General features: G+C 44.4%; 1 protein-coding gene across 2 annotated transcripts; it reads right to left on the bottom strand.

Annotated features, from left to right (window-relative positions):
* Positions 1 to 324: 324 nt before the first annotated feature.
* Positions 325 to 10367, bottom strand: LOC119383235 (uncharacterized). 2 transcript variants are annotated; one of them, XM_049412461.1, is made up of 10 exons: positions 10308 to 10367; positions 9798 to 9924; positions 9319 to 9407; positions 8471 to 8572; positions 7562 to 7621; positions 6807 to 6929; positions 4822 to 4929; positions 3840 to 3896; positions 2438 to 2491; positions 325 to 1630 (listed from the first exon to the last, which is right to left on the bottom strand). In XM_049412461.1, the coding sequence occupies exons 1-10, from the start codon at positions 10314 to 10316 to the stop codon at positions 1031 to 1033; spliced, it is 1329 nt and encodes a 442-aa protein (XP_049268418.1). In that variant the 5' UTR covers positions 10317 to 10367; the 3' UTR covers positions 325 to 1030. The 2 variants fall into 2 exon arrangements, with proteins under 2 accessions (XP_049268418.1, XP_049268419.1); XM_049412462.1 differs by lacking the exons at positions 9319 to 9407; positions 10308 to 10367 and having other exon boundaries at positions 9798 to 9861.
* Positions 10368 to 16254: the final 5887 nt, after the last annotated feature.

The raw sequence follows: 16254 nt of genomic DNA, 5'->3' as shown, positions 1-16254 counted from the left end.
AGGAAACGGGAGTAGTAGGGGTGACCAAAACAATCCAGATTATGGAGTGGATGCGAGGAAAGTCTTCATATGTTTTTTGAATATGCCAATTGCTTGCGAGGTTTTGATTCTTGAAGGTATGGTATTCCAGATACAGATTCCAGTGAAGTGGGCTGTTTGTTTGCCATAGATAGATAGATAGATAGATAGATAGATAGATAGATAGATAGATAGATAGATAGATAGATAGATAGATAGATAGATAGATAGATAGATAGATAGATAGATAGATAGATAGATAGATAGATAGATAGATAGATAGATAGATAGAAACGGTCATACTTTGTTTATCGAGTTTATTGACAAGGTTGCAACAAAAAAGCTGCATTGAGCAGCTTGAGGGGAATCTGGCCACCCCATACGCTGGGCAGCCTCACAGCAAACAGAAACACACGGTATACATAATGCACGAACTAAAACAGTAAAAACAGTAAACATCCACGGTCAGAATAAAAAAGTGCACTTGTTTCGCCAAGAAACGAACGCATTTTAAAGCTTGTGACAGCGGAAAAGCGGTTCAAGCTAGAAGCACAAGCACTATATATTTCAAAAAGTTGAATTTCCTGGCGCTTCCAATACCTAGCGCGTTGTTTACATGAGACCTGACGCTTTTTCAATGACCGCAACCAGGGTATCACACTATGCACTGTGTCCAAAACGAGCGGTCGTCTTGTAGAAACCGTACCTGGAAACGCAGAAGGAACCAGCCAAGGGGCCGGCACTGTTCATCTTGAAACGATCTATAGTTGTTGCTCAAACAAGATACATAGACAAGACAGGACACGCGCCTTCTCGAACTAGATTATATGAAGATGCAGTTCAAGGAAAACTAAACCTTGATTGTCTTCTGATGCAATATCAATAAGGCCACATCATCGCTTTCGCTGTTCTTCAGACTGCGCAGTTCCGAGGGCCCTTATTGGACGAGGCAGACAAATTCGATGTTCGGACAAGTAAAATATCAGGCGGAAAGTTTAATACCGTACAAGTATTACGTGTGTCCTATATGGTGGGTCAAATTCTTGAAGCCAGGAGGTTCAGGATGGTGGCCATGTTCATGTTCATGACCTGGGTGTGTTGGTTGTAGATGCGGCGCGAAGCCAGGAGACCCTGCATGGTGACCATGGTCATGTTCATGCATTGGATACGGTGGTCGTCCATGCGGCGCTAATCCAGGGGCGTCTGCATGGTGACCGTATTCATGTTCATGCACTGGATACGGTGGTCGTCCATGCGGCGCCAAGCCCGGAGCCCCTGCATGGTGACCGTGCTCATGTTCATGCACTGGATACGGTGGTCTTCCATGCGGCGCCAAGCCAGGAGCGCCTGCATGGTGACCATGCACTGGATACGGTGGTGGTAGATGCGGCGGATGACCTGGATGGGGCGCATGACCTGGATGGGGCGCCAGATGATGCGTTGGTGAGTGCGCCAAGACTGGCATGGACACCGTGGATCCGTGGGTCGAGTGCTGCGTCAGCGCCTCGGTAGAGTCCTTCATGGTCGTCTCCTGGGTCGTCTCCAGATACCGCCTCTTGCGCTGAATGATTACTTGGCTTGCGTAGTCCTTGATGCCTGCCAGCGCAATGAGCTGCATGACATTATTGAAGATGCGAATGACTGACTGATTGACCTCTGCTTTGCTGTTTTCTCTCTGCAGAGGGGACGCATGGGTCCGGAAAAGGCGCGCGATGACGCTATGTATGCCTAGTTCATCATAGACATACACAGCGTATAATGAGTGCAAGTTGAAAGCCCTTATTTCACAATGCCATATGGTTAGGCACGGTTTTGCCGAAGTGGTCAGTATTTGGTAGCTATAGGTTATAGTATAGGTGTAGCTATAGCTACACGCACAGTTAAGGGTGGACGTTTTCTTGCATACACAGGTTAACAGGATTTGGTCGCTTTGACCGAAACAGTGTGAATTTTTTTGGAAAAACTTGACACATCCTTAGTAATGAAATGTAATTCGAGACTCCATTTAAATGCACTGAGAAAATAAAGAAAAAGCTCAAAGAGCATGCCTAGGCATTTCACTGCGCAGTTTATGACTATTTTTTGTGCTCTGTAATTTCTTTATTCTGCACACAAGTTCATAGATGTTAAACATATAAAAATTGCACGATTTGTGCTCTAGTCTTCATGCATACATAACCCGCGTGTACCGTTTAGTAGCATATTGCTGACTGCATCGTTCTTTAGTTTCCACATATCTGGGCTCCATGGGGAATTGCCTTCTGGTTCTCACAATACAGACTGCTAAGTGTTTGAAGCTGTTTCTGGTAGCGATAAACCTCTATTAAAAATAACGTATTTCGAACTCCACTTCCTGCGTCTGCGACAGACCACCTTACAGGGGAGCATTAGAAGAGTAAAATGGTACTTGTTTACAAACCTTGACGGTCAGACGAAGTATGATGTAAAGAACGAGCACGGAAACCTGTTCGTCCTGGCAAAGGCAAAGAAAGGTACATGCTTTTAAACGGTGGGCGTACACATAAACACAGAGGAAATATATATATCTAGACAGAACTGAGCACCGCTAACCTTTAATTTAAAATCTATGACGTCGAGAGCGATTTTAGCGACACGGGGCGCCTGCCTCACGGCCGACATTTGTCGAACAGATAAAATTTCCGAATCAAATGAAATCATGTAAATGAAACATTCATTTTCTCTTCCCCTAGAGAAACTTTTCAATGCGTTCGTGGTATATTCGAGCATCGTCATAACGAAGGGGCATAAGGACCATAAGTTAGTTGGTTATATCCGATATTTGTTGTAAAAGAAGATAAAAAAATTGACTGTAACATATCAGACAATGTCACTAATTTGTGCGCGCACAATGCACACTACAAAATCTGAACGAAACGGAAAACGATTCGCGACTGCGCCGAGCACCAAGGCTGTTGCACTTAATCTAGAGAGGATAAGAACAAAATGTATTCGCCATCCTAACTGGCTAACGATACATTTAACCAAGTTTTTAATGTCACTCCCGCATTAAAAAATCTGGTTGTGAGTCGTCTTTTAAAATTTATTTTTTTTTTTGCTTTTTATGCTACCTTTAGAGTTTTGAGCCTCGCGCGAACCAAATATCTCCTCGTTACAGCCAATGTCGCGGCGAATCTCGCGTTGTCGATTACCGTTAATAAAAGAGTAAATGTCATTGAAATGAAGCATTGCCAACAAATGTTCGTATTTAATTTGCTATAACCGATATCTTACTATATCCGTGTTCGTTAGAACGAGGTTAAACTGTACTAGAAATAATATATTTGCTGACTGAGTCAAGAAGAAAACCACTGATCAAGGTGCAATTTCTGCTTAGCGTGTTGTATCGACAGGGCTCTTGTAGGTGGGTATAGTCATCAAGAAAAGGAAAGATCATTTCCCCGCCACGGTGGTCTAGTGGTTATGACGCTCGAATGCTGACCCGAAGGTCGCGGGATCGAATTCCGGCCGCGGCGGCTGCATTTTCGAGGGAGGCGAAAATGTTTGAGGCCCATGTACTTAGATTTAGGTGCACGTTAAAGAACCCTAGGTTGTCGTAATTTCCGGAGCCCTCCACTACGGCTTCTCTCATAATTATATCGTGGTTTCGGGACGTTAAACCCCAGCTATTATTATTATTATTATTATTATTGTTGTTATTATTAAGGAAACATCATTTGAAGCTTCTCAGTTCTCCGTGAAACTTAGCACTGTGCAAGAATACAATGAACTAATGTGCCCGTCTGAGCGATCGAAGTACACATTGTGGTTTGTACGAAAGCGCAGTCAACTAATATACTCACTGTAAGCCGATAGACCGTAGTATTGGCGGCGCTTGCGTCGTCGACCACCTGAGGTGCCTGAGGGTATGAACACGAGAAAAAAAGATAGCGGCCATTGTCTTCCTTATTTGACTCGAAGTGCGCTGTCCGCTGTAACTGACACTTCAAGCAGTCTGTCACTGTCAATACTCAAGTTCAAGCCCGTGGTCGCTACTGAGACCTTGCAGCGTCATGAAATTGTGGTTTGCGAAGTTACGTGTTACCGCCGTGCAACTGCGTCGCATCATTTATCATCATTTATCATGCGCTTACTGATTTATGGCAATCTAGGTCTGATAGAAGGCAATCGTTTAGCAATGTTTACGGATGATTCGGTGGTGCGATGGGATTAGAATATTTGCAGGCGTAAGACAGCTTTAAATGACGCGTGACGAGGGTGCGTTGAGAGCGCTGGAAGAGGCTTTTGCCCTGGTCTTGTCTTCTTCAAGGCAGTTGATGCCTTGAAGAAGATAAGACCACTTGTAGAAGCGTTGGCGCCACTGGCACTCCCTGTTAAAGGATTTTTTGTAGCTTTGTACATGACCGAAAAAACAAAATTAGGTCGTAATACAAATCTACGGATCAGGAAGTCATTAAAAAATAAATAAATAAACAAGAAGGCAATACACCGCCAGCCACCAACATTTTGTGGCATTAAGCCAAGTTATTCCTGCTTTATAATAAGTACATCTGTTTACCCTTAGAGGAGCAGTAACACCACTAAAGAATTGATTTCTTCGCTGCATATGATACGTTGTTGCTTGTATGTATATCATGTTATAACTCTACGCTTTTCCTATACGTGGCTTGCGTAATTTCATTAGCTGTTTCACAGTACCGTCTTCATACATTTCAAGATAAATACAACTCTAAAAGAATCCTGTTTAAAGCAAAACTATTTCTTAGCAAAGAGAAAAAATAACAGAGAGAGAAAGACATGGAAAGAAAATACATTGCAGCTCACCGGTACTTTGTGAGATGGGACGTACACGGCAAGAGGACCATATTTAATGGCACTGGTGGCCGGCATCCTATGCATCACAATAGAGTTTCCGTACACCTTCTTGTATAACTGATGTCGAGTGAGAGATAGAGGGAGAGAGAAAGTAAGATTTAGAAAAGAACTGGTTCATGCTAACGACCTCTACAGTAGTGACAAAAATATGTTTTAGTAGAAAGCGCCTCTACAAAAAGGGGTTGCGTTTTCCTGTCAATTTTTATGAATTTCTCTTTGTGTCAAGATTCATGCGTGGGAGCGATAACGTTTACGTTATGTGCATGAGTTGACGAGAGTGATCGCCGAGATGCAGCGGCAAAGGTGGGCTAGCAGCGCACAGTGAGAGTTGCTAAGCTCTATAGTGAGGTAGACTACCCTTACAAATGCGTCAGTGTGGCGCCAGCTATGTTCTCTATTGAATTATGCACAACAGGAAAAAATGTATCTAAGAACTATAACTGTGAGAAATATACGCCTTCAAGTGCGCAAATATGTATTTACGAAATTAATTTCATAAATACATATTTACGTAGGAAAATTAATTTTCTACTCTTTCTTTTCTAGTGTATTGCAAACCTGCTCGATAGTCGTCTTGCCAAATAGGGGGAGCTGATTGTCGAGAAAATAAAATAGAAAAATTGCGTTGATCCTGTGCTAGAACAATGAAAACTCGGCGGATCCTGGAGAAGATTAAACATGCGCTCTCACGCGTCACTAGGCTTGGAAAGAGGCTCGTTCCTGTAAACCGGATCCTTAGGTGTCATGCACTTTCCAGCCCTCCACGCTAGGCAGCAAACCACGCTGCAATACATGGACAAGTTTATAACGCCTAATTACTCTATATTAATTAGAAATATGCGAGATAGCCTCGATTCACGTCAGTACCAACGCGTACACTTGATCTGTGTCATTTTTCTTAACCGTTTGCTGGCTCCTTCATCTCAGTCAACTATTGGCTGGAAGACACGAGCCTTTTCTGTTCCGAGTGCTCACCTTTTTGTTCCCTCGACGTCTTTAGTGACTCACGCTGATCCCCTTAGATGTGACGCTTGGGACAAAGTGAAAGCGCTGCTGCGCAACGATTTACAGGAACGAGCCTCTCATGCCTTAATGTATGTCGCGTTGGAATATTAAAGGGCCCCTGACAGCCGATTTCTTGTTTGGGACATTTATGTTGTAATAAGTAGGTCTATGTCTTGTAATCACGGAATGACACCGTAAATCCTCCAGCGTGATGTCTAAATAATCCTAGCAGCGTTAATTGTGGTCATTTTTAGTGTAGGTTCAAAACGCGCGCCGAAAGAGGATAAGAAACTAGCGCCGCGCCGCGGCGGTCGCGCCTCGGGGCACGCGTGATGACGTGCGCTCAGTATTGGGTGACGTCAGCCACGCGCTTGTTGAACTGCCAGTTGGAGAACACACACACGGAGAGCTCACGCTGCCTGCCGACACGTACCGAAGAAGGAGAAGGTGGGAAAGCAAACATGCTTCGCAATATACCACAGTGCATGCACCGCGCATATTTCTGTCTGTGACGTCGACAACACTTGCTTTACCTCTGCAACGTCACAAGGGGCCTACGTCTACGTCATACTAGTGGTTATGTTGATAGGAGTTCAAAATTCAGATGAGCACTCAGGCTTACTTTAAAACCAAATTAAAATATCTTAAAGGCAACGCTCGTCACTCATAATCGGTCAGAAGTGCGCCCGCATGCAGGACTATCAAACAACACAAGCATCTCGAGTTTCCAAATTCGGTGTCAGGGGTCCTTTAAAGCATTATCCGAACCAACACTATTTGTATAACACATAACCCCATGTTTTCGCTGCAACCAGTCAATAATTAATTTTCTGCGTTGGTGGGTAGGTGTAAGTTGACGTAAAAGAGGTATGAGTAAAGGAATCTGATAAAAAGCAGGAAAAAAAAAGGTTCACTGTTGTGGAGCTCACGGTTGCTTTCCGAGCTCTTGCGTATTCGGTGTCGTTGCTGCGAGGACCTTCATCATCAGTGGCAAAAATGGTCGTTGGCGTGGTCTGCTGCGTGGTAGTGTTGCCGTACATCTTTCTGTATAACTGATGTAAAGAGAAGAAGGAATGAGAGGAATAAAGTGAGAGAGAAAGAGACAGATACTAAACATATACTGGATACGCTAGCGCTGTTTCAATTACGGGAGCACAGTGTCAAATGTATTTTGAAAATATTTGTTTAGTTAGCCAATAAATAAACACGGCGGTCATTTCAGACAAGATAGGAGATAAAAGTTACAGTACACTTTGGCACATATCGAACACAGAACAGAAAAGGAAACTCACAACGGGTGATTAATACGAAAAAAAAAACGGTATAGACACATATGAGTCGTGAAAAGATAAATCATCTGGACACTGCACTCTGATCAACAGAATGCAAATTTGACGCTTGCGTTTGGAAAATCAACAATGGAAGATGAAATACGTATAAATAATAAGAAATTCTTGTTAATGCTATATGCTTCAGAGATGCAGTTAAGTAAGAAGTAACAAGGAGAATGGCTATTAATATATGCTTAGGAAGCAATCAAGGCACTAAGGATTTCGATATAGATTCGCTTTTTTTCAGGTTGAAAGTGCACCCCGGGTGCAAATTTCGTTTAATATACTCGCCCTGCGGAAGTCGTGCTAGTGTAGCTTTCTATGGTTCAAGAACGTGCTAGTACAGTACTTACCGATAAAGACTTTTCTACTGACTCGGTCACCGGGCTTGCCTTTGGCTCTCGTGCAAGCGACTGTAATGTGTGTCCACAGATTCTATATTAGGATCATTGATAATTTGCGAATTGCGAGATGCTAAGCTTCGCGAGAAAACGGGATACAGCAAGAGCCAAGAGTTCATTCAACAACGCGCAGGCCAGAGATACGAAAGTATCGTTGTAGCCAAGACAACCGAAGAACAGGAGTATTTAAATCCATCACGTTAGTCGTACTCGCCGGAAAGGGTCGGCAACGTAAAATTTGTGAAACTACGTACGACTGAAGAGACACGTATAGGCCAAATTTATGCGTTCTAAGCATGTGTAGGCTTATTTCGCGAGGATACTACGATTATACGCATCAATTTCTTCAAGTAAGATATTTGGAAACACAGCCATCTTTCTGTACAGCGGCACGAGTTAACGCTAGCTTGCTGTACATCCACAATGATAGCTGCAGAACAAATACGTTGCGACAACATTGAGACATTGGCGCGCGAATTATTACTGCCGAATCAACAAGTTGGCGATTATTTTTGAAGAGTTGAAAAGAAAAACGAAATATAAAGTCAGCTGCCGCAGTATTCAACACCCACACTTCTCTGAATGCGCACCTGGTCATTGTCGATAAGACGATAAAACGAAGGCTATGAGACAAGCCTGTTCCGACGCAAAGCAGCGCCAACGCTAAATTATTCCCATTCTCCGTTATCCTGTCATTCGATTGCCACCTTAGCTCTGAAACACAGCGTAGTCAACGGCAACGACACAAGTGCATTTGATAAGTTTGTTTTATCGTGAATAACAATTGAAATATTCATTCCTGGCGAAAACAAATTCAAGAGTTGTAAAAGAAACGCAAAAAAGCGTCAAATGTTCACTTACGTCCATGAAGGTCAAGTTTCCCGAAGCGATCCCGACGGCGGCGTCGAGGGAACAGTCGATGACGCCCCACATCCACGCACTCAGGATCAGACCGGGCTGCTGCTGCATGAGTGGCGTTCCATTTTGGCAACAGCGTGACAACACACGCGGACACACGTTAACCACCTAGTATTTATCACCTGCTTCACTAGTGTCGTGTGTGAAGTGAAATTACGTGCCACTGCAGCTCACTTACTCGTTAAGCGTTTAAGTGGGTGATAAGGAGAAAATGAAATTGCTCGCAGGCCCTTCTTAAATGCCTTAGAAGTACCTCATAGTAAAGGACGCTCCATTAACAGTATAACAGTGGTAAGTTATTAAGACGAGAGGCCTTAATGCCTTAGTGCCTCATGAGGCCTTATATGCCTCATAAGGCACGAAAAGTGACCGTCGGTGTCGGAGCCAACACGAGTGATACAAAACCTCATCATGTGATCACGTCACCATATGACGTCATCATGACTTCACAGATTGCCGACTTCGTGAAGTCATCATGACTTCATAGTGACGTCACTGGGACGTCACATAACGTAACGCCACACACTGGCATCGTCGCTTGGTCCTAGGTGGGCCGATTTAGGAAGCATGTGAGGTGCAAAAAGCTTGCAGTGCCTTCGATCCCGGAGGCAGCACAATACCACGCTAGGTGTAGAACGCTTTCAGGGGAGGGGGGACCATACAATCGACTGAGCATAAAAAGAAAAATAAGATGGTTTTCGCCTTCTAGACGTCTTGGAAGAATGCATAAGGGACGCCGAATTTTGTTTTATTCATGCAACTTGTTGAATGAAAAGTGAAAGTTCACTCACTCGTTCTACTCCCACGTAAAGGATGAAATCGAACGCAACGCTGATGCCCGCGAGAGTGCTTAGAAAGATAGTCCCGTCTCTTGGAGCCACTGTGAAATGAAACAAAGTGAAAAGATGAAAATAAAATAAGCCCGCGGTCATTAAAGGCGATGTTGTGCGAGCATACTGATTCCGCCCTGATATGCGCTTATCACAAGTACAGCCTTTAACATATTTAGGACAATTTTTCTTTTTTAAGCTGTACACCGTATTCCGTCCTTTCTAAATAGGTTTGCTATACTTTTACACAAAGATTACATCGCGGTTATAGAGAACACTGCCGGTTGTGAATGTCTCACGGGAGCGCAGAACGTTTTGACAGAACTTTTTAGTATAATAGATGGAATTTTCTTCAGGGTATGTTTTCAGTGTGTGGGGAAGTGTTTGATTACGCGCAGCATTCTATGAAGTAAAGAGACGAGCGGTGAAATTGCACTCACAGTACTTGTCGAGGTTCTTGACGTCGGGCATGATGCTCTCGATTTCCTGCTTTATAAACACCGCGTCGGGAGGTAACAGCTCGTGGTAGCGCATGAACAGGTATATCAGGTTGAACATATTCACGCACTGCACAGAATAACAAAAAAAAAACATGGCTGATCCCTCTGTCATAGGAATCGGTTAAACACGAAAGTGAAACGTGTATTCACAGACGTAGTTCAGCGCTTGTTGTGCATTCTTTCGCCCCAAGCGCGAAGGAATGAATGCTACAGCAACAGGTTGTAATGTCACGCGAAGAACGGCACGCAGCTCGAAACTTGTAACGCGCTGCTCAAGAAAAAAGGGCGCACGGAACGAACATACACAGGATGAGCGCGAACTAACTGTCACAGTTGTAACTTATTTCTATGTGAGCAGTGGCTCCTTCCACAAAAGCGGCCGCCGCAGTGAGCGAAGTGACCTTCGTGCTCTCAACGCAAACTTGCGGTGAGAGCACAAGACGTACACACCATTGCCATCACTAGAGAAGCCCGCGCACGAGCGACCACGCCCTGTAGAGGCGCGCGCTCATCCGCGTGGGGCGACCACCTTTAAAGCGCGCTCTTCGAGCCCTTCGCGCCATCTGTCTAGTGATAACGAAAACACGCTGATGTACCACCGATCTCTGAGTACTGCCACCGGCAAATGGTGTATATAAATAGCTCGCCGTTAGCAAGGCAAAGAACGCGCTGTCTGTGGCCGAATCGTTTCGCGCCCCGCGCTACGGAGCGAGGGGTCGTAAGTTCGACTGCCGGTGACGGAGCTTTTTCTTCTTTGCGAACTGTTAGTCTTTATATTTTACAACGTCACATCCGTGACGGAAATACGTCAGTGGAGCCGTGGTGGACCCCGGCCTAAAACACTTTCGTGTTAAAAATGACGAGTGTTTGGCGAACACGAGCAGACCAGATAGTGTGCAACCAAGTCGTTAATCCTTATAACGCCGTCTTTGCCATTTCTCATCGTTTTAATATGAATTATGTGTGCCAGGGACTATGTGATAATACCCAAGCAACTGTTAACTGAACTAGATATACGTCACCTTTCAAAGAAAACGTATCGCGCGTACTTCAATTGCGCAATTGCAGCCGATAATACCGGAAATACTCGCGTTGCAGCCATTTCTCAGGAATATTGACACTACAGCGCTGACTTGATCAGCACAAAGACTTCAATTAGATCCACTCCTGTTTTTCACATAGTTTCGTTATACAGTGCGTAAGAATGGGCTTGAACATTACGTGTTTACGTCACGTTTCGGAGGCATGCAGCACGTATCTTAATAACAGCATCTGGGGTTTTATGTGCCATAACCACGTTATGATTGAGGCACGGCGTAGTGGGGGGCTCCGGAAATTTAGACGATCTAGTTTTCTTTACCATGCACTGACATCGCACAGTGCACCGGCCTCTAGCATTTCGGCTCCACCGAAATGCGACCGCCGGGGCCGGGATCGAACCCGCGACCTTAGGGTCAGCAGCCGAGCCGGCCGAGCGTCGTAGCCGCTACGTCAAGAGAATTCTGCGACTTCCATTCTGTACCTGTAGCACACGCACAACTGCCATCGAGCATTTAACAAACAGCTTTATGGTTATTATCGCAAAATTTTTCATGCATGAGTCCGCAAATGAGACAGTACGAAAAAAACTTCTTAGCTGCTAACACGCTTTTTCTTAATGTATTAAAAAGCCACGCAAAGAAAACGAACGAAGCTTGCTAATTTCAGGTGCTGTCTACCGTATACACACACACATAAAATCAAAACTAAATTCTGAAGACCCCGTGGGAGGCAAGTTCTTTTGTCACTCATTAAAATGTGAGGCACGTATCGATAATGAGGATCTGAAATTTCGACGGCCTGGGGTTCATTAACGTACACCTAAATCTAAGCACACGGGCCTCTAGCATTTTGCCTCGGTCGAAATGCGACCGCCATGGCCGTGATTCGATCCCGCGAACTTCGGGTCAGCAGACAAGCATTACAATCACTAGCACACCATGGCACGTTCTTAAGTAACTGTTCATAGAAAACTTACAGCGCGAATATAAAGACGCTGGACGAAGGAAGGTATACAGTAAGGCTCTTGTATGTTCCTGACCGGTGTGCATTGCTTCGAAAGCGCAGTTGTAGCCGTACACCAAATATAAGAGAAGCTACCACGTTATTCTCATTAGCTTCGTTTACCGTAAGGAACTTGTTAATCTCAACTTGATTTACTTACAAAACAGAATGCCGCCAGAGCCTTGATTGGTGCGGGCGTATTGGGAAAACACATTTCGCAATCTGAAAATAAAAGAGTGGTTAGAAAGGTTCACCTTACGGATACCACACACTACGCGTTGGACGATTTTACAGCGAAAGCTGTTATGAGATCATTTCTCCGGCCGTTTTTGGCGCCGTAGTTGTCCGCCGCCGCCGCCGCCGCCGCCGCCGGTGTCCGTAACCAGTATCGCTCGAAATAAGAAAAAAAATTTAATAAGAAAAAAATTCCAGGATGGAACGAGGTTCGAACCTGGGCCCTCTGCGTGGGAGCCCAGTACTCAACCTCTGAGCCATGCCGGTGCTTGAAACTGCATTGCAAAAAGGTCCTATACAGGCTTCATGTCGGGAAGGAACCACATTAGCATATGCAATATAGCGTGGTAGAAGATTAAAATAAGCACCAAGCGTCGCACAACGCGAATTCTGTAACCAGGCGTCAAACAATTGCGAATTGCGCAACGAGTAGGTTGTTGAATGCTTCCAACCCATTACAAAGGGCTCTGCCATAATTCTTCGTCGTCATCAGGCACAGCATCAACAAAGTGCGCAGTATTTCCTTACATGCGTTTAGCATGTACCATGGCTCTCCGTAGAATGACGAAAAATAGCACAGTGCCTGCTGCCCTACTTCTAAAAAATTACAATTATTTATAGCGTAGTGGGTTCCTCGCAAGTGCACTTGTATTGGTTGCCAAGGAAGCCCATAAGCGCATGATCCACTTCCTCGGGGTCTCAGTAAGATTACAATGATTTATAGCGTAGTGGGTTCCTCGCAAGTGCACTTTATTGGTTGCCAAGGAAGCTCATAAGCGCATGATCCATTACCTTGGGGTCTCAATAAAGTTCTTCGCCCCCCCCCCCCCTCCCCGTCTCTCTTCCACGTCAACGTATACAGCATGACGGGAGAGGGAAATAGCGACCGGGCGTCACCCAATGCAAATTACATAACTGGTGGGCCGTTTAAAGATTCCAACCCATTACAAAGGGCTGAGCCATAATTCTTCATCGTCATCAGTCGTCACGTCAACAAAGTGCACATAATGCCTTACAGACGTGCAGCTGGTGCCTCGCTTCTCCATAGAATGACGAATAATGGCTTTGTGGGTGCTTCCCAACTTCACAAAAATTTTGATTTGTGGCGTAGTGGGTACCTTTCTAGTGTACTTGTATTGTAGCCCCAAGAGAGCTTAACGGGCTCTAGAAACGCCGCTCTTCCAGCTTTCGCTGTGACTGTGCTGCGGTTTCAGCGCAGGCCTGGCGTTTTTTTTCGTCATGACCAAAAAATTAAAGAGAGCACTCCGTATCGCATTTTACGTTCGTGTGTGCATCACGACAACAGTTATCTCTACAATCAGCTAATTATAGCATAAGCAGGGCTATTTACGCAGCGTGAAGTAGTAGAAGTTGACCCTCGAACCTGTGGCGCCTACTCCCCACCCCACCCCTTGAATTGACCAAGAACAAGCTAGTTTAAAAAAAACTTTAAAATATATGTTATCTTTTGTCAATGAAAAGTTAGGAATATATAGACTTAAAAAAAGACTTTTAGACTATTAAGATTGATAAATAGGCAAAATACATATGTAATTTATGAAATGAAAAAAACGCAAGAAAACATAAAGCAATGTAGTACTAGAACGAAAAACAAGGAGTACAGAACGATTATATAGTCTTAATCTCTTTGAACTTTTTAGAAACTCCAGCTTGGGACCACCAATCCTCGCGCACCCTGCTCTGTCCAAGCGTCTAGGCCTCCAAAGATAGTGAATTTGGAACATTTAAATCTAAGAATAACAGAGAGCTGAGCTAGTTGGTAAGTATTCATTCTAAAAAGACAGGGGTGGTTGTGGTGTCCTGATTTCTTTCTTGTGTCCGTGTTTGCACGCCCTGTATTTTTAGAAGGATTGAAATCTAATCTAGGCAGGCGAAATACTTTGTCTAAAGTCATTATACGCAAAGCAGGAAATCTTTTACGAGAGGTGAGAAAATGTTCTGCCGTTTCCCGGTCTCCACAAAAGGAACAGTAGGGGAAGATCCGAGACCAGCTCTGTTTAAATAAAAATTTAGAAATGAAATTCGATAACGCAGTCCAGTGATCGCGACTTCAATTGTTCGTGTTTGACATACTTTGCTATGCCAACGATGATTCAAGTACTTAAATTCTGCGGTATTCGTTAGTGACCGTGCAGAAGGTTCACGTAGCATCGTTAGCCAACTAAAACAAGCACGTGGAACCAAGTTCGATGCCGGTAAAATTTGAATAACGGAGACATTCAACGACACCTTTGCTAGCGCATCCCCCATTTCGTTCAGAAATAGGCCCTTTGGTCCCGGAACCCAAACCAATCTAAGCAAAGTTATGTGCGGTGGAACTAACTATTTGAATGCGCTGAAACGTGAGAGTCAGCACCCGCAGTGAGAGAGCAGCGTAGAGAGAGCGAATACGTTACAGTCACTGCAGAATTGGTCAATTTTCTGGATTTGCGGAGAACTAGAATGACTGCTAAAAAAATGCTCACCTCTGAATCATGAGTGGATCTTCTTCTTCGTCAATTTCATGACCGCACGAGCGCACGAAACTATTTTCGGTTTTCTTCTTTTACTCCTCAACGCGTTTGTTTTCTCTATTTTTTCTTAAATTATTAATTATAGACCAACGACAACAAAGTCTTGGTGCGGATGAACGTCGCTGACGATATTTAGGGTAAATGTGCACAATGATATACTTTAAGCGAACGCAGAAACCGCTGGGTGATAAACGTGGGAAGTGGGACAGCCAATAGATATGCAAACAAATACTGTACTGCCTGCCCGTATTCTAGAAATAGCTAAAACCCAGGAGTTCGCTTTAAATGGCATGGTGCGAGCGCGTCACGAGGAGACGCGACATTAGATACGTACACGCATGAGTAATCCGTGAATACCACAGCTCATCATCATGGACGACTTTTATTCTATATAGAAGTAGCCCCGGAATACCTTCCGCCAACGCCTGTTAGTAAGGACTATAACGCAACTATAACTGTAAAGCACTAGCACTGTAAAGCAACTATAAACGCTCAGTATTTCGTGCGAGCCTATTACAGACTCGGCGCCATTGCGTCCTTTTTTGTGTTGTTTGGATTTTATTAGAAATTATGGACAACCTTCACTCGGTGGTGAGTCTCGGGTGCTCCGCAGGGAACACAATGACTCTAGAAGCTAGAACGATAAAAATGGTTGACGACTCAGCGCACTTAGTACTCTGCAATTGGAGTGCTGCATACAGCTGTCCGTGCAAATGATTCTTGTGTTTCGAACAAAACTTTGAGGACGCTTGAGATTCGCCCTCAAGAGTAGAACGCGATAGCTTAATCGGGCCCCGTGCGCATCGCCTTCTCAATTGCTAGCCTCGCTTCGGTTCCCGGTGCATGCCTCAACCGTGCCGTAAGGAAACGAACGACTGTGCGATTAACATTGGTCGTTTCAAAGTACCTTAGTATGCCTTTTGCAAGTACACTTGTTAAGTGCCCACTACGCCATAATTCTTCCCTTAGCGAATCAGCGAAGGGCCCACTACGCGTCCACAAGGCAACACGCGATCCTACGCAGCTGTTCACTTTATTGATGCTTTTGCTGCTGTTGATGAATAAATATGTCTGAGCTCTTTGTAATGGGGTGGTCCTTTAAACACCCACTCTTTGCGCACTTCAAATATTTTGATGCCTGGCGCGACTCTATGCTTCTGCCACGCAATATTACATGCGTTAAGGAGACTCCTCCCACTACATGACATTATTATAGTGTTTTTTTCCGAAGCAGTTTCAAGAGAGAGAGTGGCTCTGTCGTAGAACGCCTGCTTTCCACGCAGACGGCGTGGGTTCGATTCTCGCTGAAACCTAAGATTTTTACTATTTCTTTTATTTGCATCTTTATCGATTATTCATGTAGTGTTTTCTTCCGAAGCAATTTCAAGAAATATCGTGCTTCTGTGGTAAAACACCTGGTTGCCACGCAGACGGCTTGGGTTCAGTTATCACTCGAACCCGAAAAATTTCATGATATATTTTACGAGGGTCGATCCAAAAATTACGTTCCCAAAGAGCTCCAGCCACACGGCAAGGTGCGAGGTTGAGTTGAGTTGAATAAACTTTATTTGCCCAACGGTTGTTAT

Source organism: Rhipicephalus sanguineus, chromosome 2, assembly GCF_013339695.2.
Source record: "Rhipicephalus sanguineus isolate Rsan-2018 chromosome 2, BIME_Rsan_1.4, whole genome shotgun sequence".
Taxonomy (NCBI): Eukaryota; Metazoa; Arthropoda; class Arachnida; order Ixodida; family Ixodidae; genus Rhipicephalus; species Rhipicephalus sanguineus.
The sequence above is the reverse complement of the archived record's forward strand: the minus strand, read 5'-3'. Positions and strand labels throughout refer to the sequence as shown.